The sequence below is a fragment of the Lissotriton vulgaris genome, chromosome 10 (assembly GCF_964263255.1).
Source record: "Lissotriton vulgaris chromosome 10, aLisVul1.2, whole genome shotgun sequence".
Taxonomy (NCBI): domain Eukaryota; kingdom Metazoa; phylum Chordata; class Amphibia; order Caudata; family Salamandridae; genus Lissotriton; species Lissotriton vulgaris.
In genome coordinates this window covers 948,725,366-948,749,846 of record NC_141698.1, presented here as the reverse complement: position 1 = coordinate 948,749,846, position 24,481 = coordinate 948,725,366, and the positions used below count along the sequence as shown (strand labels likewise).

General features: G+C 42.4%; 1 protein-coding gene across 1 annotated transcript in view; it reads right to left on the bottom strand.

The window, feature by feature from the left end:
* The window catches only part of SLC39A12 (solute carrier family 39 member 12), a 310,966-nt gene that overhangs the window by 45,231 nt on the left and 241,254 nt on the right, over positions 1-24,481 (bottom strand). The window contains exon 9 of the mRNA XM_086940003.1: positions 20,630-20,708. Coding sequence (XP_086796129.1) covers positions 20,630-20,708 — 79 coding nt within the window. The remainder of the gene's footprint in view (positions 1-20,629; positions 20,709-24,481) is intronic.

Genomic DNA, 24,481 nt, shown 5'->3' with positions numbered 1-24,481 from the left:
TGCCCTACTGCAAAACAAAAGAACAGCAATGTATCGTATCTATCAGATACAGCGCACTGCTTTCCTCTTTCCACGCGCCGGTACTCAATTGACTGCCATTCGCCAATGCAGGGACCCTTCCACTATGGTTCAAGGGTGTCTGCATAGTAGGAATGATTATTTTTGTGCAGGAAGGGACACCTTCATGCACAAAAACAATCTATCGAGGTGATGTCCTCCTTTTATGTGTGCTGCTGAATGCAGCACAGAAAGAAAAAGGAAAAAACTTGGGGAAATAAAGATATTTCATCTACTTGCTCATCCCCCCCTATGCCTCCACTGTAGAGGCATAGGCTTCTGACGTATTCCCAGGCTTACAGAGTGTTGCAAATATGGGAATGCGTCAGATTTCATGGGTGTTACATGGGAACGCCTCCTATCGCAGTGTGAAACAATGTTGCCTCACACCATATCTACAAGCCCATGAGAAGCCTGCACGGTGGCTTTACGTGGCCTTGGAGATATGGCACTGCAATGTGCACTACCGAAGCTTCATCAAAAGTGATATTATGACAGCGCAGAGGCCTTGTAAATGAGGCCCTGATAGTCAGGCACTGATGTGCTCAATCTACAGTAGACTCAATACAAATCTTCAGTAATAAGAAAATTCTAGCAAATCGAACCCAATGTAATTTTTCCATATACGTTAATGAACAGATTCTCATGGGTGCCGACACCTACCTTTGTCACATACAACTCCTTCAAAGGACATAATTGATCACTCGAACAGTACTGCAATGTCTGCTTATAAAATAGGGGTTATATTTATTAAAAACTTACACAGTTCAGCAACCAAAGTTGTGTGTTTTGTTATGGGGAGACACTATTGCAGCCTTCCACTATAAAATCCTGCTTAGACATGTGCTGTATAGTGCAGCAAACATGTAACATGTTAAAAGTTAGGCAAAATAAAACATTTCCGAATTTAGGTCCTGCCCTGAAGAGGCATTATTTGTTGGTGCAAAGCCCTGTTTATCATTGCTGGTATATATAGCTTTGCATCAAAAGCCATTGGTGGTAACTTGAGAATGTCCATTTACCACCCATGGGATACCCCCTTGAAGCAAAGTTACGAAAAGTTTACCAAAATGCTATTTGCATTAGGTTTAGGGCTCCTATCCCAGGTTTTGTGTTTGAAAGTAAATACTTCAGCCTCATTATCACTTCTTTGCATCCCTTTTGTGACCTTGCATGGGTGCGACATATTGCTAAATCTCCCTCTAAGATAATTTGCCAGCAGCATAGAGCAGTATCTCCACCGGTCAGAGGAAATATGACATAAGGAGGTTGTGCTGCCAAAGGTTTCTCTGGAATGTCTCTAGCCCTCTGAGGGAGCACTGTTTGACAAGAATGGAGACTATAAAAGTGAGCTGCTTACAGACGCAAGCTCCTGGCTGGCTTTCTCGCCGACGCAATGACAACATGATTGCAAAAAACGAATAGGGAGATGGATGTATAATGAGAACTCTACAACAGAACAGAATGTGCCTTCCTTCGTTTTGTGAAAGTCAACTGGCCAGGCTTCAAGCCTGCCAGCTCAATTCAAATGCCACGTGACTCAAGCAACCCTTCCAAGCTCTAAAGAATCCAAGTTTCTAAAAAATATTGGCAGGCCTTTCCTTGCCCTGTGTATTTTTGCATCGGATGTCCGCTGGCATTTCTCCTCTGGCAGCACTATTACAGTAGTTGGGATTACATATCATCTGTTATGAAGACGATACTCAGATAACTGCGCCCATACCAGCACACATCAGCACCACCAACCAGACATTTTGAGATTGTATGAGTATAGTATCCAGCTGGATAAATATCTTAAACAAAATGAAGAAATAAAAGCTAACTTAAATAAAATGTAGACAAGACAGACATTTTGTGGTTTGTTACACAAACCCACTCTTTGGTCCCTGATATGGTGGCCAAAAGAACTTATGAGACTCCATATGTCGATAAAATGTGCAAGAAATGTAGGTGTCTGCTTTGAAAACAATCTTTCAATTTCTAGTCACATTATACTAGTTGTGGCTGCCTGCTTTCACATACTGAGAGACTCATTTACAAGGTTTTGGAGCAGGGCAGTTCCACAAGGAGTCTTGCTAGCTGCCCTGTGCCAAAAGAAAATGGCAGGAATGCGCCGTGTCTTTGAGATACCGTGTAATCCTGTCGGTTTGTGGTGCCATGGTGCAAGGGTGCCTGTGATGCAGGTCTGATTGATTTGTGCAAGAATGGACACCTTGCTGCACAAAATCAATCAGTTGAGGTGATTTCCTTTTTCTACGTGTGCTGCATAATGCAACACATAATAAAAGAGGAAAAAACAAGGAGAAATGAAAACATTTCTGCTTGTTGTGCCTTCCTAATGCTACCCCTGGCTTTGCATTGCCTTGTAAATATGCTGAGGCAGATTGCGCCACTGGAGTGTCAAAAAAGTGACGCTCCGGCAGTGCAAAATTGCCACAAGAGGCCCTGTAAATGAGGCCCATAGTCTCTCATAGAAAATGTTTCCCCTGCATCCCACTCTAGTCAGAAGGTAGTCTGGCTCTTGACTCTGTTGGTTTCTGTCCTGATGGGCATAATTTTCTTTGTGGGACAGAAGTCTGATCGAAGGGGCGAATTGGTCCTCATCACTTTGCTGGCCATGGTAGTACTGTCTGCCAACTGTGATGCATCTGTGAACAATTTAAGGTTAGGTGCTTCACAAATGGGGTCCCCAGGTGCAGAGAACGGTTCCCCATGAGTCAGTCCATTGGTTCTGGATAGTGTAGATGGGGTAGTCCAACTGACTTTAGAGGGGCATAGAACAGGCAAATGCTTCTGCAGGGCCATTGTCCATGTTCTATCATTTGTATTATGGTACAACGCATGCCTGAACAACGCAAGCCTGTACCACCCGGTCTCGACCAGGACCCCATCTTTACCATGCAATATCTTGGTAAAGACATAATGGGTAAAAGGACATGTGTGCTAAAGATCATAGCCCTGCCCCCGCTCTGTAAACTGTCTCTTTTTTCCCTGCACCCTAAAAATGAAAGTCACGTCCCATAAACTACCCTGACCCTTGTACCCCTGCCCTGAGCCCTAAAAACTGTCCCCTACACCCCTAAAGTACCTTGATCCCCCAGCCCTAGGGCTTAAAACTGTCCGATGCCCTGTAAACTGCCCCTTTTCTCCTGCTCTGCCCCTAGCCCTAAAAACTGTCCACCTGCCCTATAAACGACCCGACCCCTGCCACCCTAGCCCTAATCCCTAAAAGGTGTCCCCTACACCTGCTAAGTACCCCGACCAAGCCTCCCCCTGAGCCCAAAAATTGCTCTCTGCCCTACAAACAACGACAACCCCCTCCAGAGTCCTAAAACCCCCGAAGACCCTGCCCCATCCCCACTTACCTCAACACGTCTTCTCTCGATTCCCAATTGTTCTTCCTCTTCCTGCTTTCTTCTCCCCACCCATCTGCTCAGCATCTAGACTGTGCATTGCCTTAACCCAGCATATGTGTTGTTGAGGCATGTGTGTGGTTAAGGCAAGCATGGTTCGGTTTGAGTAGAAACATCACAGGTGGCTGAGCCAGAGCTGTTAAGACATGTTCCCTGTTCGATCACTGAAGCAAAGAAGACCATCAAGGTGTTGATTAGCATCCCCTTGAATTTTGCTGTAGGGGGGTCATGTTGGACCTGGCCCTCTTTGCAGGGTCATCCCAAACATTTTGCTTTTACCCCTCCTATTTTTAATTTTTGCTTGCCTTAGGAGTCTGTGCACTGTATGACTGCTAAACAGTGTTAATAGGCTTATGCTCTCTCCTTTAAACATGGAAACATTGACAAACACCGAATTTATATATTTAATTTGCTTCTGAGCGCTAGTAAAGTGATATCTCATGTACTCAGGGCCTGTAAATTGAATGCTACTAGTGGGGCCTGCTGCACTGATTGTGCCTCCCAGTTAAGAAGCCCTGTATAACATGCCTCATGCCTGTCATTGCAACATGTGTTCGTAACTTTAAAACGACACTTCAACCTTTTGAAATAAACCTTTTGCGAGGCCCAAACCTTTCTTTTTAATATGTATAAGTCACCGCTAGGGTAGTCCCTCCACAGTCCAGGGGGTAGGCTGCAGTGTATTAAAAATACTGGACATGTACATTTAGTTTTACATGTCCTGATAGCGAAAAAATCTTACGTTTGTTCTTTACTATTGCAAGGTTTACATCTTCCGTAGGACAACCGTGGGGTTGCCGTATTACCTCTAATAAGCTGTGATTTCCAAAAGAGATTAGGTATTAGATCATGTTTGGTGTCTCTAGTATTGTAATGAAAAATCCTAACTTATGGTGAGGTTGAATTTTAAATAACAGTTTTGATAATGCCACTTTTAGAAAGTTGGCCTTTTCCTGCATTAGCCATCTGGTGCCTGCAGCCTGTCTCTGGGCCACATGACTGGGCCACATGACCGGGTGTAGTTGTGATTTGGGCTTTGTGTATTCCTCCGAGACAGCTGCATGCAATAGGGAGCGTAGGTGTGCCTGGATAGGTCATCACAGCCCCATTTACACTTGAATAGTCTGCCCCCTGCATCCACACATAAAGGCTGCATATCCCCTGTAGTTGATCTGGAGCCAGGCCTGGGAAGCCATGGCACCTCTGCACTTTAAAGGCATGCTGCTAGAAGCTTCTCCCCACTTCAAAGGCACAACTGGTTAAAAATACTGGATCTCAGACACTAACTCTTCAGTACCTCTGGACCTGTGGTTACTCTGCCAGGAAAAAATTATTGCTGTGCTGCTGAAATGACTGCCACTCTAATGGACTGTTGCTCCGCAGGACTGCTGCCCTGCTGGCCACACCTGCAGTCTGCTGCCCTCCTGCCTGGGTGAGAAGGTTTGAGCCTGCATCTGTTGAACCAAGGACCTCAAAGTGACTCCAAGGCCTAGTTTGCTGGCTTCCTGACTAGTGCCTCAGGGACAGAAGGGTACAAAACCGTTAACCCAGCGCCTTGGCTCTGCCATCTGTGGGTCTATCTTGTTAAGTGATACCACCCCACTCATGGACCCATGTAAGTGGGCTCATGGTGCTCTACCATCCTCTGTGGATCCATTGGCACTGATGCATCTCCTCTGATGAGCAACCCCTAACAGAACCGAAACATCAGCACTGCTATGTGGCTTTTCCCTATCGTAAAGACTTCCAGCACATCACAAGCTTCATCAAAACACATTGCGCAATGCTTTCTTAACACAGGCCTTTGCATCCCTCGTCGACAGCACCTTCTATGACGATGGAGGACTCTGCATCGCAGCTTCACAGTTCCTTGTAATCGACACATCACTCCAACTGCGCAACAAATCCTCGAAGTATGTTCCAACTGGGGTCACAGTTGACCTTAACTTTGTCCAAGTCCAGCACGACCTGATATCCAGAGTTGGAGCTTTGTGCTATTTGGCACTATTTTCAGGGAAAACTTTAACATTGCATATTTATGGTTCTACTGATTGGATTTTTGATGTTTTGGTCTTGTTTTATTCATTAAAACTAACTCTAATTTGTTAACTTGGTGTTGTGTCCTTTTTGTGTGGTGTCTTTCAGTGTATTACTGTTTTAAGTATTGCACAAATACTTCACACATTGCCTCTGAATTAAGCCTGAAAGCTCTGTGCCAAACTATTAGAGGGTTGAACACAGGTGAATTCAGTGTTGGCTTGTTTCTCACCCGACAAGAATTATGGTTGCTCTCTGACCAGGGCTCACACCCCAGTCAACCAACAACCCAAGTTCTTATAACATGCAATTAAGCAGATTCATAATATTAATTTTATTTGATTGCATGAATGCTGTGTGTGTGTATATATGTATATATATATCTGTCATGTGATCAAGGGTGGCGAGCGCCCGAAACGCGTAATGGCAGACAAGGCAAAATAAAATAACTATTGGGCCAAAACATCGGGTGCACGCTCGTTCCTTTTCTAGTATTTTTTCTATATCCATCAATTGACATGTGACTGCACTTTGCACTTTAAAAAGGGTTGAGCACTTTGTAAACGCCATGTGACCAAGGCCGCTGGGACGGCTGAAACGCGTCATGGCAGTCTGTCTGTTTGACAAATAAATGTATGCTGTTAAAAGTTGGTCCTTGCCTTGTAATTCGTCAATGGAGAGCACAGCTGCTGTGAGGTATTGCAGATAATTACTGGCATTGGACTGTTGCCGGTATTGGACCCCCTCCTCTGTAAGCAGGCTTCACGGCGAGCAGTCTACAGTCACCGGGCATCTGCTAAACCCTCTCCGCGAGGAGGAGTGTTGGCGGGGACCCCGGGGGCACTTTTCGAATCCCATTCAAGGGAAGGAGTGAAGCCATCTAATTGATCGTAAGCACCAGAAGTAATCCCTGACCCAGAGGCTGCCGCAGACCAGGACGCCAAGAGCGGGACTTGTGGTGTCGTTCGAGAGAACAGGCGGCAAGACCGCTTGTGCGTCCATCGGAAACCGTGACCCGTGGTAAGGACAAATTCACACATGCAGTGACGATCATACGGAGAGAGGAGGTATACGCATAAACCGACCAATGTTAGCATAGTGCCGACAGAGACTTCTTGGGAATTAGGGTCGGTTAATTGCGCAGATACAGCACAAAAAGTTAGTGTCAAACAGACTGAACATGTCAGGCGATGTACGGAGGGCCCGGGAGCTTGCCACACAGGAGATGTTCTCCGATGAAATAGACAATGAGAATAACATTGACAAGGAGGCTGAAAGGGGGCAAAGCCGTGCGGAGAACAGCAACATCAGGGATTTGTTCAAAGAGCTGGAGAAGCTAAAAAGAAATGAACAGTCCAAATGGCGGGAAGCCCGCTCTTCAAAAAGGTACCTCGATGTTGGAAGAGCCCCCAGGGGGCTACGCCTTATGCTGCCCCCTAGCTACGAGGCACCCAACCCCCTGATGATGGTAGAGTGGGGCCAGTGTAACTTGGAGTCCTCGTGCAAATTGATGCAAATCCTGGTGAAATTTGCTGAGATAGATGGGGAGGAGCTTCAAAAAAAGATAGATGCGCTTGAGGAGAAAATTAAAACACAACTAGGCGACAAGGAAACCCCACAGTCCACAAAAATGAGGGATGAAATGGCAACAAGATTGTCTAAAGAGGAGGAGAAAATCAAGACCAGGAAAATATATAAGTTTAAAAGAGACAGAGACGATTATGCCAACGGCCAAATATTTACTTTTGCTCGCCGTTATGACAATTTGAGAGCAGCCACAGCCAGTACAGCAAGGTGCAGCAAGTAAAGTGTCAGCTTCACCAGAAACTGATGATATATCTGTATACAGCTCTGCTGCAGAGAGTAGTTCTGACAATGAGAATGCAAGAAGTAAAAGTAATGTTGTGTTAACCTTGGGGGAAGAGTTTTAAAAGACAGCAGGAAAGATACTCTTAGACCGCGCTTCCAAGGAAAAACCACACAACCAAATCCCAGCGCAGGAGGGGCAGGAGAAAAGCCGCCAAACAAAGTAGATGCGATCAAACGCGGACAGGGCCGGGGTCGTGGAGGAACCAGGAAGCCCCAGCCCTAGCCACAAGCTCTGCAGTTGATTAATTAAGTGGTGAGAGCCTGCAGATGGAGCAAACTATGGAACAACTACAAGCCAAATCCATAATAAATCTGAGCTCCGTGGTCTTATCAGCAGCAGAGCGGCAACTCTTGAGTCTAGGTTTAAGTTTTTGCCCTGAATCGAACTTCTCATATACAAGGACAAGGGCTGATATTTATCAATATATACAGAAATTAAAATTAAAACGCGGACGGGGCCCGGGTCGTGGAGGAACCAGGAAGCCCCAGCCCTAGCCACAAGCTCTGCAGTTGATTCATTAAGTGGTGAGAGCCTGCAGATGGAGCAAACTATGGAACAACTACAATCCAAATCCATAATAAATCTGAGCTCCGTGGTCTTATCAGCAGCAGAGCGGCAACTCTTGACTCTAGGTTTAAGTTGTTGCCCTGAATCGAACTTCTCATATACAAGGACAAGGGCTGATATTTATCAATATATACGGAAATTAAAATTAAAGAAACAATTTGTGCACAAAATAGTTGGTCCAAATATGTCATCATCAAAATCTGGGACAAGCACCTCAGAACTAGCAGTTAGCGATTTAAACCTGTTCCATGATATGTGTCAGCTAGGGAGTGAGGAAAATATGGGGACACAAGAAATAGTGGCGTTAATTGGACAAAAGAAGCCAAGTACCTCATTTAAGCCTAAATCTAAGTATATTCCCCTGGCTACACGGGATGGGCTTGATGCTTTCAGCTTTGCAATGGTGCGACAAATTAAAAAGCTGGCTCAAAATAACAACGATAAAAAGCGACAATACACAAACCAGGAGAGAAAACTGAACCAACTGGCAACAAAGCTAAAGGATGCAGAAGTGATAGTTCGGAATTCCGATAAAGGCGGGAATATTGTTCTGTGGCCCATCAAAAATTATCTTGAGGAGGCGCACAGACAACTGGATGACATCCAATGTTATGTAAAAAGCAACTCACAGAAATATAGGATTATGCTGGAAAATCTATGCAGGAATCTGGTGGCATGGAAGGGACTTGGTATGTTAAGTGGGGATGAGTTTAAGTACATAAAGAAGGACCACCCACTGGTCCCATACATATACTTTATACCTAAGGTCCATAAAAACATTACTGTACCGCCGGGAAGGCCAATTATTGCGGCATGTGGCGGTCCTTTGGAAAATCTCTCTAGGTATATTGACTACTTTCTACAGCCGCACATGAAATCCCTGAAATCTTACGTACAGGACTCAAGTGACTTTTTGCGTAAATTAGAGGAGATCGTGTGGACACCAGACCTGCTGCTAGTACCATTGGATGTCAGTTCTTTATATACATGCATAAAGCCTGCGTGCATGTGAGTACTATCTTGGCAGTAGGCCAATGGAATTAGCCCATCATACAAAAATGCTTTTGGAAATGTTGTCATTCTGCCTTGAGAATAATTACTTCATGTTTAATGAACAAATGTTCCAACAGGGTGAGGGTGTGGCAATGGGGGCCAGTTTCTCCCCAAGTTACGCGTGCCTGTTCATGGGGTGGTGGGAGGAACTGGTCCTCAGGCGCAAATTTGAGCAGTATTGCACATCAAATATAATCTCATGGCTTCGTTTTATTGATGATCTTTTTATTGTGTGGCATGGCTCTGAAGAAAGCATTTTAACTTTCATACAGGAAATTAATGAAAATGATCTTAACTTGAATTTTACCTCGAGCATAAGCAAGGAATCGGTGACATTCTTAGATGTGCAGGTTTTATTATCAAATAATGGGGCATATTATCAAGAGGGTTTATCTCCGCTTTTTTGGCTTTAAAAGTCAAGAAAGCGGAGATAGAATTATCTCCCTATTACCTAGCTGTCGCTAACACCAGTTAGCGACAGCTAGTAGGAGATAGCGACCATCTTGGGCCCCACTTTGCATGTCAGTGATATTTATCACTAATGACATGCAAAGTGGGCGTGCCAAGATGTTAGCGACTGGAAACAGTCGCTAACATCGCTATCTCCTATTACCAACTTTTGGAGATATTCGCGCTAAGCGCGAATATCTCCAAAAGCTAACACCTGCCCTGAGCAGTTCTTAGCCATGTTATCCAATGGGAGGTGGATAACATGGCTAAGAGCATTAGCTCGCTAATGCATGAATATTTCGGACTTTTCAGCGATATTCATGCATTGCAGCTGATTTTTATCGCATTTGCGATAAACCTTGGTAATACCAAGGTTTATTTGCGATAAAAATCGCCGCAGCTTAGCGGTAAATTTTTGTCTCTTACCAAGCAATAGCGATAATTATATATATATATATATATATATATATGTTTCCAACAATCCAGATAACCTTGATGGCTTTAGCACTCACTGTGCAGACTAGTGGCACAATGTAAGTCTAGAGATGTCGAAAACAAACCTTTTCTCATGTGTAGACCTTCATGAAGGCTAACTTACAAAAACAGCTATGCAGTGTCGTGTGCAAAAGCAGCAGAAAGTAAAATGGCGTTTACACTTCTAGTAGGCTATGCTAACATAACATGCACGCAAAGCAGGCCCTAGGCCATACTACAACCAGAGATAGGAATTTTGGGAAAATTTGTCCCTTATTAACTTTGCACCCCTTTGACAAATGTTCAAGACACTTTGCAGCATTAGGTATTAGGGTGCGCAGGTAGGTTTTACAACTTAGGGGCTAATTACGATCCTGTTCAGAAAGGATTCCGACCAAGTCGGCTCTGGAATGCTTTCCAGATGACTTGGATTGGGGGAGTACGACAAAGTGATTTGGATCCTTTCAGATACAATTCAGTCAGATTCCCATTGGCTTCAATGTGAGCCTGTGTTCCCAACGAGAACACAGGCTCCCATTAAAGAAAGGTATCATTGTGCATGGTAAGAAAGGGGGGTCCCTTGGGTACGCCCAAGGGTCCGACTCTGAGGACGCCGGATGAAGGGGGCCCTCAAAGACGTTTTGTTCCGGGCAAACCAAATTGGAACAGCTGTCCGAATCTGTCATCGCATTCACGTGGTTGGAAACTGTGTCCATAGAGCTTTAAGAATCGTCTCTGAAAGCTAGACCTGTACAAATGCCTTTCAGAACCGATTCAGGCAGCCCAAATGGTTTTTAATGGCATTGTAATCTGTTTTTCGAACTTGGTATGATTCTGTTGGCAACAAGGGTTCTGAATCAGATTCAGCAAGCCCAAACCCGATTCGGAGCCCTTCCGAATGGGATCGTAATCGGTCCCTTAGTGATATATTGTAGCACAATACTACTAAAAGTAGCAAGGCAGTCCAAAATATAAACTAGACTGCATTTGTAAAGTGTCAGATTTACTACATGAACGCCTAAAAGACACATTTATGGTCACATAATTATGTAACCTAATAAAAAAATGCATAACAAATACACCAGATAAAAACAAAGAAATCACCTTAAATCTGATTGCCACTCTGTAGTTATAGTTAGTATTCCAAAAGATAGGAATTCCTTGGATATTAGCTCCCTAATAACTTTTCACTCGTTTGAAGAATCCCAACAAAACCATCCAGTCCAACAGCATTTTCTACATTTTGAAATGATGTAAATTATTGTGGTGAATTGTTAAGGGGGTGCAAAGATAAAAGTGGGTCCCAAAACATGTATTTCCACCAGTACATTTCCCATAGACTATTTTATTTGACGTAGCGTGAAAATGGCTGAATTAATTTACATGAAATTTGGCAGGATTCTACATTATGGTTCAGAGAAGATGCTTTTTGGAATATGTTGGGTAAGTATTTTTTTTTACGTTATAAGGTATTTAATCATAGTGATATCTATCAAAACTGTACTTTCAGAAAATTTCACAAAGTTTGTGAAACCACCACGGTACATCACTGTAAGCTTATTTATAAATATATCAAATGGATGAATACATTTTCCTACCTATTAAAGTAGGCCTACTACTTACCTATACCAAAATAAGTAATATTGAACACAGGCAAAGTGTAATGAAAATAATATGGCTGCCTTTTCACTCTTTAAAAACAGCTATTACAAAATTATATACTGACTTGTCATTGTCATCTACTATGGTATACTGCAACGTTATCACGGTATACTATGGATCAAAATATAACTAAGGCCTAGCTGTATTATTAGATTGTGGTACCCTTGCATCACTCATGGTGTTGCATGTGCAATGCAATACTTAAATCAGATTTACAAAGGAATACTGGTGCACCATGCAAGGCCCTCCGTTGATTGTTAAATTTGGAGAAATTCAAGGCAGCACAATTTGCTGTATTGCATTACTCTCTACACCATAATCTACATTACTGCTACATTTCACATACATGCATATGCCACCTCACTATAGCCACTCCACTATACACTTTCCTACTATATGCCACTCCACTCAATGCTATTACACTGTCTGCATCTTCAGTGTACACCACTCCAGTCTGTGTCACTCCACTGTATGCCAATTAACTGGATACTACTTCACTATATGCTATACCACTTTATGCTATTCAACTGTATGCCACTCCACTGTACTCTTTGTCACTGCATGCTACTCCACTCTACAACACTCCACAGTACGCTACTCCACTCTATGCCAATGTATGGCACTCCACTCTATGCCACTTCATTCTATGCTACTAGATTGAACCCCTTTCCAATGTATACCACTCCACAAAATGCTATTACACTCTACCCAAGCCACTGTATGCTGCTCCAATCTTCACCACTCCATCATGTGCCACCCCACTGTACACTCTTCTACTATAACCTAGTACACTCCATACTACACCACTGCACAACACTTTGTTCTATGTAACTCCACTATTATATTGTATAGAACTCCACTGTACACCACTCCAATCTACGCTATTACACTGTATGCAATTCCACTCAATGCTTCTTCACAGCATGCCACTTCACTGTACACTATTACACTCTACGCCACTCTACTGCATAACATTATGTTCTACGCCACTCCACTGATAGTATTACACTATATACATCTTCATTCTATGCTATTGCACTCTGCAACTCCACTCTGTTCCACTTCAGTGTATATCACTCCACTCTATGCCAAGCCATTCTACGATAGACTATTGGACACCACTCCACTATACGCTATTTCACTCTACTGCACTCCACTGTACAGTATTCCAGGCTATACCGCTTCGCAGTATGCCACGCTACTCCACTTAACGCTACTCTACTCTACACTATATCACTATATGCTATTCTACACTAGGCCAATGAACTGTACTCTATTCTATGCTAGCCCACTGTAGGCCACTCCATTATATTCTTGTACATTGTAAGCAACTCCAGTCTTTGCCCCTCTACTGTATGGTGTTCCACTCTACCCCACTCCACTGTATGCCGCTCCACTGTATGCTATTCCACTCTACCCATCCAAACCACTTTACTGTGTGCCACTTTACTGTGTGCTACTACACTATACGCTATTACACTTTACACCCACTCCATCGTATGCTACTACAATATGCACTATTGTGCTCTACCCCAGACTACTGTACACCACTCTAGTCCACACTACTCCAATCTACGCCATTCTGCTTAATGCCACTCCACTGTACACTACTCCACTCTACATCACTCCGGTGTACTCTTCTTCACTCTATATAACTAGATTCTACAAAACTCTACTACACTCTATGCCACTCAACTAGACTCTACTCCACTCAATCTCCATACAACCACTGTCCAAATTTGCACTTGACCCTGTGCCTGTACACTATGTTGTACAACACTCTACTCCATTCTATGACAGTTTCCAACTCTGTATGACAGATCAATCCACTCTACTATATGAGACACCACTCCAACTTATAACACATCCTTCTCCTCCTCATTACATCACTTCAATGTGTGTCATCCCGCTCTATGCTAATCCACTGTACCCTTCTTCACTGTGCACCACTCCACTATAAGCTATTCCAATCTATGCCACTCCCCTCTACTACACTCCATTGTAGTATATTCCACTGTATACTATTCCACTGTATGCTACAGCACCTCCAGGGCATGCCACTCCACTCTACGCCGCTCTATTTTATGACACTCTCTTCCAATCTATATACCTCCACTCTATAAAAGTTTACCACACTTCATGGCACTGTACGACTTTCTACTCCACTTTATCCCTGTACACTCCACTGTTCCACTCTTTGACTGTACACTCCAATGTATAACAGTTTACTACCTAGGCCTGCACACTCCACTCCATGCCAATCTATTCTAAAACACACTAAAACACTCTATTGTACTTTACTCCACACTATGTTACACCACTCCACTTGAATTTACTGTTCGAGGCTTTACCTCACTCTACGCTACTATACAGCAATCCACTCTATATAGCTCCACTGTTTTACTCACATCTGTACTCCATGCAAGTCCACTCTACAGCACTCCACTACACTGTATGCCACTCTTCAACACTTTTCTCCTGTTTACACTCCTTCATTCCACTGTACAACACTGTACTATACTGTAGGCCACTGTACAACACTCCACTCTACTCTACAATACTCTAGTCAACTTTACGACACTGTGCACAACTCTTTGTGTACCATTGCACCTCACTTTACTACACCCTACTCTGACACATTACTCCACTCTACTCCACTACTACACTGTACGTCACTCCCCTCTATGCCACTCAATGCATTGAATTCTATAGCACTGTGTGCCAATCAACTGTACGACACTCCTCTGTACTGTACTGACCAAAACTCCACTCTACTGAACGTAAACTAGACTGTATGCTGCTCCACTGCAGTCCACATCAGTTTTCAGGGGAAACATCCTTTATCACAAAACTTTTACAACGCGGTACCATTACCACGCAGGTTTTACAACGAAAGTCGTTACAACGACTTTCGCTGGAGGGCGCTCTAGGATTGGGAATAGTTTAATGTACTATCCAACACCTTTCCTACTATCCACGGGGACTGGAGTTGGAATAGTAAATTAAACTATTCACTATCCAGCGCCCCCCAACGCAAGTCGTTGTACCGACTTGCGTTGTAAAACCTGCGTCGTAACGGTACGTGTTGTAAAAGCATGCGTTGTACCGTCATACATCCCTTTTCAGTGCTGTGTAGCACCCGACTACACTCTGCTGTACAACACGGTACTCCAATTTGTGACACTTTACCGAATGTATGCTATGCCACTCCACTCTACTGCACTACACAACCACTACAGTCTGTGAAATGCTACTCCATTCTATGCCACTTTACTCGACTCTACATAACTGCACTCCAGTGTAATCTGCTGTACTTTATTCCACTCAACGCCACTGTACTATACTCTCCTCTACGCTGCTCCACTGTCTAAGACTCCACTGTGTACAACTCCACTCTACAACATTACACTACACTGTATGACACTCTACTCCACTCTATGCCCATCCACTCTATGCCACTGCACTACACAGTATGATACTTGACAATGTGCTACTCAACTGGACTCAACAATGTGAAGCACATTTTCATTTAAAAAGTTTTAAAAAACCATTGAAAAGCCTAGTTAAAGTTAGAATAGCTTTCTATTTCTTTGCAAACCAAGAGTAAACTACACAAACTCTAAACAATCTAAAGTTATAACTTCATTTACAATGTATCCACCATCTTCAAATTCTTATAAGTAGGAGACCTCATTACACATTCTTTTCAGCTCGCAGAATGCTTTCAGACATACTGGGGCCTATTCACAATGGGAACTCTGTGCGGAGATCTCTGTACACATGTAGATTCCTCACTATGCGTTGGCCAATATCTCGGTAAAGATAACATTCACCGATTCCGAGCAGAAATCTCCACATAGTAGTAGAATTAAAATGTCTGCATCCCCTTATAGGACGTTTATGATACACAGCTGATTGGGGAGTTCTCCGCTACTAGGGTGGAAATCTCTGCCACTGCAGCAGAGAATTTCAAATGGAAAATTGGATTACTGGTTGGCAGAGGTATGCATCCTGTCCAAGCAAGAACCACAATCCTAGTCAGGGTAAGTAAGATATACACTAACAGTTAACTTGTGCTCACCCCCTGGTAGCTTGGCACAGAGCAGTCAGGCTAAACATAAGAGGAAATAGGTAAAGTTTTTGTTCAGCACAAAGTAACACAGTAAAAATGCCCCACAAAAAGACTCCACACCAGTTTAGATAAATAGATATGATTATTATATGTAAAACAGTACCAAAATGATAACATTCCAATGAGTAGAAGTTGAGATATGAATATTTGAAGATTAAATGTAAAAAAGCGCTTAGAAGCAAAAAGCGCCAATGGAGGTTATCTGGTCGCGCAGGACTGGGGCAAAGTCAAGAATTCAGGCCAACTGCAATTGAGCATGGGCCGGAAACAGGAGCCACACAGACCGGCTGAAAAATGTGCCTTCATCCTGGTCACAACTGCGAAATGCAAGTTGCAGCTGAGCAATGCGTCAGTGTCGATCCCACAACCATGGTGATGCGTCGATTTTATTCACACAGTGATGGCGTTGCACAGTTTCTGAAGCAAATGCACGAAGATGATAGGCTCTGTTTCTGGAGACGATGAGCCAGGTTTCTTTACGCAGTCAAGAAAATGCGTTGATGTTACCACACTACAGAGGTGGGGATGCATTGGTTCCGATGCATCGGTAATTTAAGGCGATGCAGTGATTCCGACTGCGATGTGCTGATTCTGCTCCTGCAACATGATCAATGTGCAAGTTTTGTTGGCGTTAATTCCAGTAACAAAAACTGGATAATTGTGGAGAATTCACAATTTCATTGGCGACAAGAATTTTTGCTGGCCTACTACCAAACATCGCCTTGACAACCCAGTCCCTGTTTTACCCACTGTTGTTGTTGATCTGGTCATCAACAAGGGTGGCATTCATCTTAACTTTGCACTGCTTATATGCCCAGCATGAATCAGTGGAATGCTGCTGTTTTTAGCATGGATTGCTTTACCAAGCTTTCCTATCAGTGTTGTAGGTGATTGATTATATCATGTGTTGCAGCGTGAAACGCACATGCCAACTTGTTGATTGACACTGTTCTGACGTTTCTCAACTTTACAACAAGCTTTAATTCCATTGAAAAGCAATGCTTACAGATGCATGCATTAAATCACTGTCCGCCAACTCAAGTGTTTGAAGTACTGGCTATCCACAACATTTAATATTGTGCTGTGCTGCCAACTTCTTCCCTGGTATTTGTGCTAATCGCGATGAAATCTTAAAGTTAGAAGCCATCATTGTATACTCACATAAACTTTGCTCATGCACATTTTTAGGTAAGGTGAGATTTTGAGTATATACTGGGTTTACCATGTAATTTTCTAACCTCTTACTGTTATGTGAGTTTCGGCTTACACTTCATCACAAGATCATAAGAAATACATTCATGAACTTCTTCACCTTATTAGAATATTACATTCAGAATTATTTTTACTTCATTCACACTGAAGTGTCTGAAACATTGACAGACACGTATATTGCATGCATATCACTCAATGGAGGGTGTGAATCATCTGCTGCTACTGGGACAACACCACTTCAGCAGTCATTGTGTAAGAAAGCATTAGAGCGTACTTGGAAACTATTGAGGGAGATGTATTAAGTAATAAAAAGAAGAAGGTATATAATTTAGGTCCGAAAGGATTTAATGTATTGAAAACTATCCCAGTACAAAGTGTAACAGTATGCTTTGGGGATGATGGTGAACATATTGTTGATGAATATGCTACTTTACTCAAAACCTTTCATAAATGATTTTGTCTTCAGCAGATTCCTCTTCATTTCATTAACACACATGTTAATGAATCCTCGCGACCCTTCTCTCCCCTCTCTCTCCTCCTAAAATAAAGTATCCCCCAAATGAGGGGCAAAGCAATAAAGATATTCATTAACATAGTCAAACAAATGATTTTAGTGTGTTACCTGCTTTCTAATGTGGAAGGCTGTGAATGATTAGTTGCTGTTGTAATGTGTTTCACCTGTTGATTGGTGTAGTGGCGTTTTTTTTATGTTTCACTCCCTCCTGTTGCAGTAACGGGTGTGTTGCACATGTTTGAAGGGAATATTTAATTTATCTTACTTTTACCTAAACATATGTTGTGGACCTTTTTACATTTCTAAAAAATGAAATAAAAAATATAAATTAATTAAATATAATTTTTCAGACATGCACAAATATTTGTTCTTTTATTTTCCTTTTTCCTTAAGGGCCTTATTCTTTGCCTCCATTGACTTATATTAGAGTGTGATGAAGTGATAGTGGTTGTACATGTGTGGTGCTTGACTTACTCCAAGGCTTGGTTCGGATAGATCTGTTTTTTCAGTGGTACTACTGTAGTAGATTTAGGCTGTTTTTAATTATTGGCATGTTCCGCTTTAAACTCCCTGTCAATTTCCCTAAATGCCCCTAACTTAGTACCAAATAGCCCCCATTATTTAGCCACTTATACATGGCCCATCCACATCACTGCACTCATGGCGGACATCTTGACATATGATGATAATACAGGTCTGTGGTAGGGATCTCTGGCAGGACATTTGTGAAAAGCATTAGTACTCCTGGAGAACTTCTCATGCACAAAATGCAGTTTTGACCTTGTCTCTTTGTCCTTACTAAGAGTTACCCAATAATACTGACTCATGTGAAAATGGGATCCCACACAAATGTCAAAGCTAACACATTTCGCACACAAACTCTTTGGAAATGGTGTCCACGCTCTGATTCTTATTGTTGTTCTTCGTTCCGAGGGCTAGGTTGATAATCTGAGCCTTAGTTTTAGTGCTTGTATTTAACAGCAGATTTTACTGCTTTGATAGAAATGTTAGGTTGTCAGCTTGACTATATGCGACAGGCAAGACGTTAGTATTCAAGTACATTCATCAGACATATAATAATTTATTAACATGTGTTCATTCATTTTAGATGTTATGCATAGCTTATATTTTGGAATTGATCTTTTTTTATTACTAGTGGGACAATTATGATCAATCCACGAAAGAACACATTTTTGTCATGTGGGGCTTTAAATACACAACAGACAATTAGACTGTGGCAATGCACACTATGCTTCCTTATTACAAAAACAATCTGGAATTGCAGATTTTTATGGTCAGCCTGGATAGTGCAGCTGTCGCCAGACAATTATGTGAGCATCACAAGTGAGGGGCTTTGGCTCCACCTTCATGTTGGCAGCCAAGATACATGTTATGACTGGGTAGAAGTTGTGTGGCTCCACAAAAAAGTGCTTGGGATTCATGCAGCTTTGATCATTTTGTTTATTTATCCAGCTGCCTAACCTTGGGCTTTCACAAAGATGGCATTAGAATTTTATTAAAGTGTCCTAGATAAATAGAACATTTATTTTCTTTTTCTTTGCCAACAACACAGATGGGAGGAGGGCAGTCATTAACCTACATGGATGTTTAGCTCTGGCTTGACATTGCAACTTTCACTTGACCTTTTACCCTGCAGCAATATTTTTCTACAGTTCTATACTTCCTCACGAGTACATATCCATTCCCATGTTACCTACTTGCAATAAATCACATTACCATTCAACATTCCTTTAAAGCCAGAACTATTGGCATTGCCAATGCTTGTTTTGTTTTAAACATGAAATGTTGCCGTAAGGAGTCGGCAATGAGGTTCTCAGCTCTTGCTTACAAAAAGGAAAATATATCATTAGTTGTAAGTTGATGCTCTATCATAATATTGATCATAAGCTTCAAGCCGGTGATTAATTTGTAAAAAAGATAAGTGCTAGGTCCCTCCGCAGGAGGTCATTGCAGCTTGCACCACCTATTCTCTCTGCCAGAGCTGCCACTGACAGCACCAACACACTACTAATCATCACACTCTTAAAAATATGACAATTCCAGGCCAACAAAGCTGTGAAAACGGCCTGGGTGGTAGGTATCAATCATGTATTATTGTGGATTGAAATAAAAAACAGCTGTTGTCTTTATCTCTAAATTCGACTGACAGTGCCACCATGGGCAGACCGTCCTAAGTGCCAGTGCTGAAAATTAAGTGTCGGTGCCGAGCACTGGAAACCACTGGCTCAAATTAACCACTGCCAAGTGTTTTTGAATATTTTGTGGAATTTGACATAGTGTCCGAACGGACTGTTTACACTCTTAAAATGAGAATTTCGAAGAAAACGAGGGCCTAAAATAAGTCATTATGTTTGTGGATTTAGTTATAATGTATTAATGACAATACGTATTTGTTACATCTGAAAAATGTAAACATTTAATTTGTGCCTTTGTTTGACCACATCTTACCAAGAAGCGAAAGTATCAAGTGACTAAAATGAATATGTTTATTTGAATGGTTTAATGTATTTTATCAAATACCCGTGCAAACATTGATTGTGAAATATGTTCCTCATCTGTAGTAGATTAGACATGTGTTAACAATCAATTTGCTTCTATGGCCCTTAGTAAAAAATCCAGTATAATGGTTAGTAATTAACACAAGTTGAAGTCCACAAGAGCTGAGTTCACTTCTCCACCCTCTGACGAGGCAGGCAGGCAACAAGCCCACAAATGGTACATGACACCACCCGGTAAGAAGGCCCAGACTAGAAGAGCTGGCCATAAATGAAGGGATGGAACGCTTGCTAGGAATTGCAACAGTGCAAGAAGATGTACAACATGACAAACACTTTCTATAAATCCTATCGAAATTTAAAGTCACACAAAGAAATTTGGCTCCCAATCGGTGACATGAACGTTTGTTTCATTCCCCGACACAACCCTGACACACTATGGAGCTAAAGGAGTGAGAATATTTACAGGAAGGTAGAAAATCAGTAGATAGTAACAGGAGAATGGCGAGGTCGAGCAATGGTTTTATGATTCTGAAAACAAAAGATCCTACATTGTTATGAGTTCTTGTAAACAGCCGTCTGATAAATGTACCTACAACATTTGTAATCGCTACATGTCTGTCCATTACTGCTGAGTTAAGCTTTGCTTTACCTTTTTTTTCTTTCACTTACTTTCCTTGATGGCTGAAATATTTGCTGGTGGAATATTAGACACAGGAATGTCAACTCCTTCAGAATCTTCTGGGCTTCTCTGATTAAAAAGAAACATAAATTATGGATAAAGGCAGTTTTCAAGCTGTCACATATTACGATTTAATAAAGCAATTGCGGTGTAGCTGACAGGGAAGGATGTTCATCACTGCGCCCTAAAATAGAAAACTATAGCCAGCTGAGCTAATAAAATGAATATTTTCCAAGAAAAGAAATGTGCATTAACAACACTGAGAAAGGAATAATACAGTAAATATTTAATAATACTAACCAACTGGGGCAATCAGAAGACAATTGAATATATTCATAAACCAAAAAACCAAAGGGCATATGTACAAGTGAGGGAGAGATGTGGGGCAGCGGCCAGGGCAGTTGACTCCAGAGCACGGGGCTCACGGTTCGATCGGATGGCAGCAGCCCAGCACCATGTGACTCTGAGCAATAGCTTGCTTAATCTCCTCGATGGCCTCCAGCGCCTTGAGACCCTTATGGTTGATTAGTTTGCACTTTACAAATACCAGGTTCAAATATTGGGTACCAGGAAATAGCGCTGCACTGCTGCAAATTTTTCAGCGCCACGCCATTCAAAAAATGCAGGGATGCACCATATTTAAAAGAATACGGCACATCGCCGTGTTTTGCTTTGCGCTGGCGCTAAAAATAGCTGCCTAGCGCTAAAAATAGCTGCCTAGCGCCAACACAGACACCCTTGTGCCATAGTGCAAGGGTGGCTGCTTTGCAGGGATGATTGTTTATGGGCAGGAAGGTCGCCCTTCCTGCACATAAACAATAATGGTGATTGTGCTTCATTCTACAGCACACACAGGAGTAGCAAATCGCCAGTGTTTAACCTCTTAGCAGCTATGGAACGTCCAGCTCCAGTGCTGAACGTTCCATTGCGCAGGTGAGGTTCGAACGTCCAACGGCCGACGGCAGCACTCCTGAGGTAATGGTGCCGTCGGCCGTTGGAATAGGCGCAGCACCTAAGAGGTTAATGATTGTTTTTGTGCGGGAAGGGACACCTCATAAATGATACTTTGCTCTTTTTATATGTGTGCAGAAGAATGCAGAATACATGGAAATAGCAAAAATGAAGAGAAATAAATGTTTTCCTCCTCATTGTGCCAATCTAACTCCTGGTGTGAGTTTTTACACCTCCTTGTAAACCTGGGGCAGCATCAAAATGCAATGGGTGTTGTAGTTGAACGCCCACAGCAACACACATCGCATGCCCCTTTCACCCAGATACCTGCATAAAAAGGTACCATATTTACAAAGTGTTATTAAGCCATTATTTGTGACTTAAAGCAGCTTTGCAAATATGGTGCAGGGCACTGACCCAATGGATCATCCATAAAAGTGTCAATGCTGCATCGTCATTGAAGAGTTGTTCATATGTTGGACCAGCCCACTGTATTTCCTTCAAAGAGTGAGGCAATCGGAGCGTCCCATTCAAGCATTGCTATGTAGGCATAGTCATACTCATTTTGGATAAGCCCACAGGACAGCGATTCGTGACTGGAGTGTCAGTCATCATGAGTGACAGCATTTTGTCTCTTCATCTCTTAGCTACAACAGCTAATAAAGGAATCCACTGCAGGGAATGCTACTAGAGCCCCTCCACAATGCCCACCATGGAGCTGTGAAGCCAGTGACTGCAGGGAGTAAAGCAGTTATGTCATAAACATGGCATTGCGCAACCCTTACATATGGCGAGTAGTGTCTGACTCACCTATCTGGCTATACGTTTTTAAGGATTTGAATGTGGTGGGCCTGTTTTGGTTTTGTGATGGGCTGGTTATGTGGGCATGTGCAGGTCAGTTATGTGAGCTTTTCTACATTATAATTGTAAAGCAGCACTGTTACTATAACTGATGGCAGGCCATGGGCTGCTTACATGCTCACGTCAGCACAGGCCAGGAGGTCAGGGCACTGGAGCTCCATAATGATGGGTGTATGTGTTGTGGCACAGGAGAAAGTAAACTAGACATAAATCAGTTTAAGTGAAGTCACAAATGCTCCCACGAATGCCGAAAGTTGCACCCATAAGATTTATGCAGCCCCTGGCACATGCAAAGGCTCCTATCAACATTCACTAACCAGTACTGCAACTTGCACTGCCAGCAGCTCATTGTCTTGATCAGATTATGCAGGTCCAGTGGGAAAACCGGCTCTGTCACTTGGCCTATGTAGTGAAGAGGTGTAATTTGAAGGAGTGGAGTTGCAAGGCTCTTGGCTGGAAGGAAATTAAATTAACCATCCCAGTGCCATATAAAAAGTGCTGGATGGTGATCAATCCCCATACATTGTGAGCAATCACTCTCTCAGTTACATGCAGCTCAGGAGGAGCACACAGGCTTTATTGGTGTGGTTCATTTCACTCTGACTAGTGGGTCAGCCCTGAGTCTAGCACCTGTGGAAACACTCCAATGATTTTATGAATACCACAGCAGGTATGAGTGCTGATGTCTTCTCAACTGAACCTTCCTCCACCCAGTTCTTTTTTATTTACTTACATTATGGAGGTTGATGGAAGAATACACTGCTTGGTCTAACCCACCCTTCTCATGCTCTGCCTTCTTAGATTAAAATGGTGGATGTGACTCAAAACACCATTTTAGAAGGTGATCTGAGTACTTGAGGAATGGGGTTCCATCAACTGGGTGTGGTCTGTGAGGTGGCCAGCTGTGGCTCCCTGTAAACCAATAGTGTTTGGATATGTTCTTTCCTTTTTGTAGCCCTAATGGTCTTTCTGCTCTATTTGTTTTAATGTAACAACATAATTCTGTCAATAGACTACTACTTAGAATCAAACCTGTAGACCTAAAAATGTGTAAATACATGGTGGAAATGATGCAACAATCTAGGTACATATATTGGTGAATCATCATTGTATACAATATACAAAGGGCTGGTAAATGTAATGCTACTAGTGGGCCTTCACTTTAAAACATGTCTCAGGCCTGCCATTGATACTCTGTACAGTTTCAAAGTTACAATTAAACTTGGCAAAATAAACCTTTTGCCAAGCCTACAATTACCTCTATAATACGCATGTCACCCTTAGGGTAGACTTTAAGAACCCCATAGGGCAGTGTGCATTGTATTTAAAAGGCAGCACAAGCACTTTTATGTTTTACATACCACGTAGTTAAAAACTCAATCATTTCTTTTTCACTACTTTGAGGTTTACCTCTCCCAAAGGATAAAATGTGGTTACCTTATCACATTTATTAAGTGATAACTCTTGTTTGGAAACAGGTGGAAAGGTATAGTGGCTAAAGAATTGTAAATGAAAACACTCTTTAATAGTAAAGTCAAATTTTTAAGTAATAATTCTGAAAATGCCACTTTTAGACCATTTACATTTTCCTGTCCTAAACATTTGGTTCCTGCAGCCTGTATTATGGGTCACGTTACTAGACAGTAACACAAAGGAGGACTCTTCTTTTGCAGGATGGACATCCTGGCAGGATAGGAGGGGAGGAGCTGGGCACAGCCCCACTTACATTTCTAAGGATTTGCCTCAGCACACACAAAACATTTTCACACTACACCTTCGTGGTGGCCTAAACTTTTTGATGTTTCCCTGGTCTAGCACGACCAGATGACCTCTAGCCTGGAATTGAATATCACCAGTTTTACTGATTAGATTTTTATCTTTCAGGGGCTGTAACACATATGAGGCACACTTTCCCTGTTTTTTATCCTTAGCACACCTTTAAATCGGTGTGCCGTACGCAAACAGAGAAAGTGCACCACCATGAATGCACTGCCCCAGAGCAGCTACAAACTTGTGCTGACCTGGGGGCA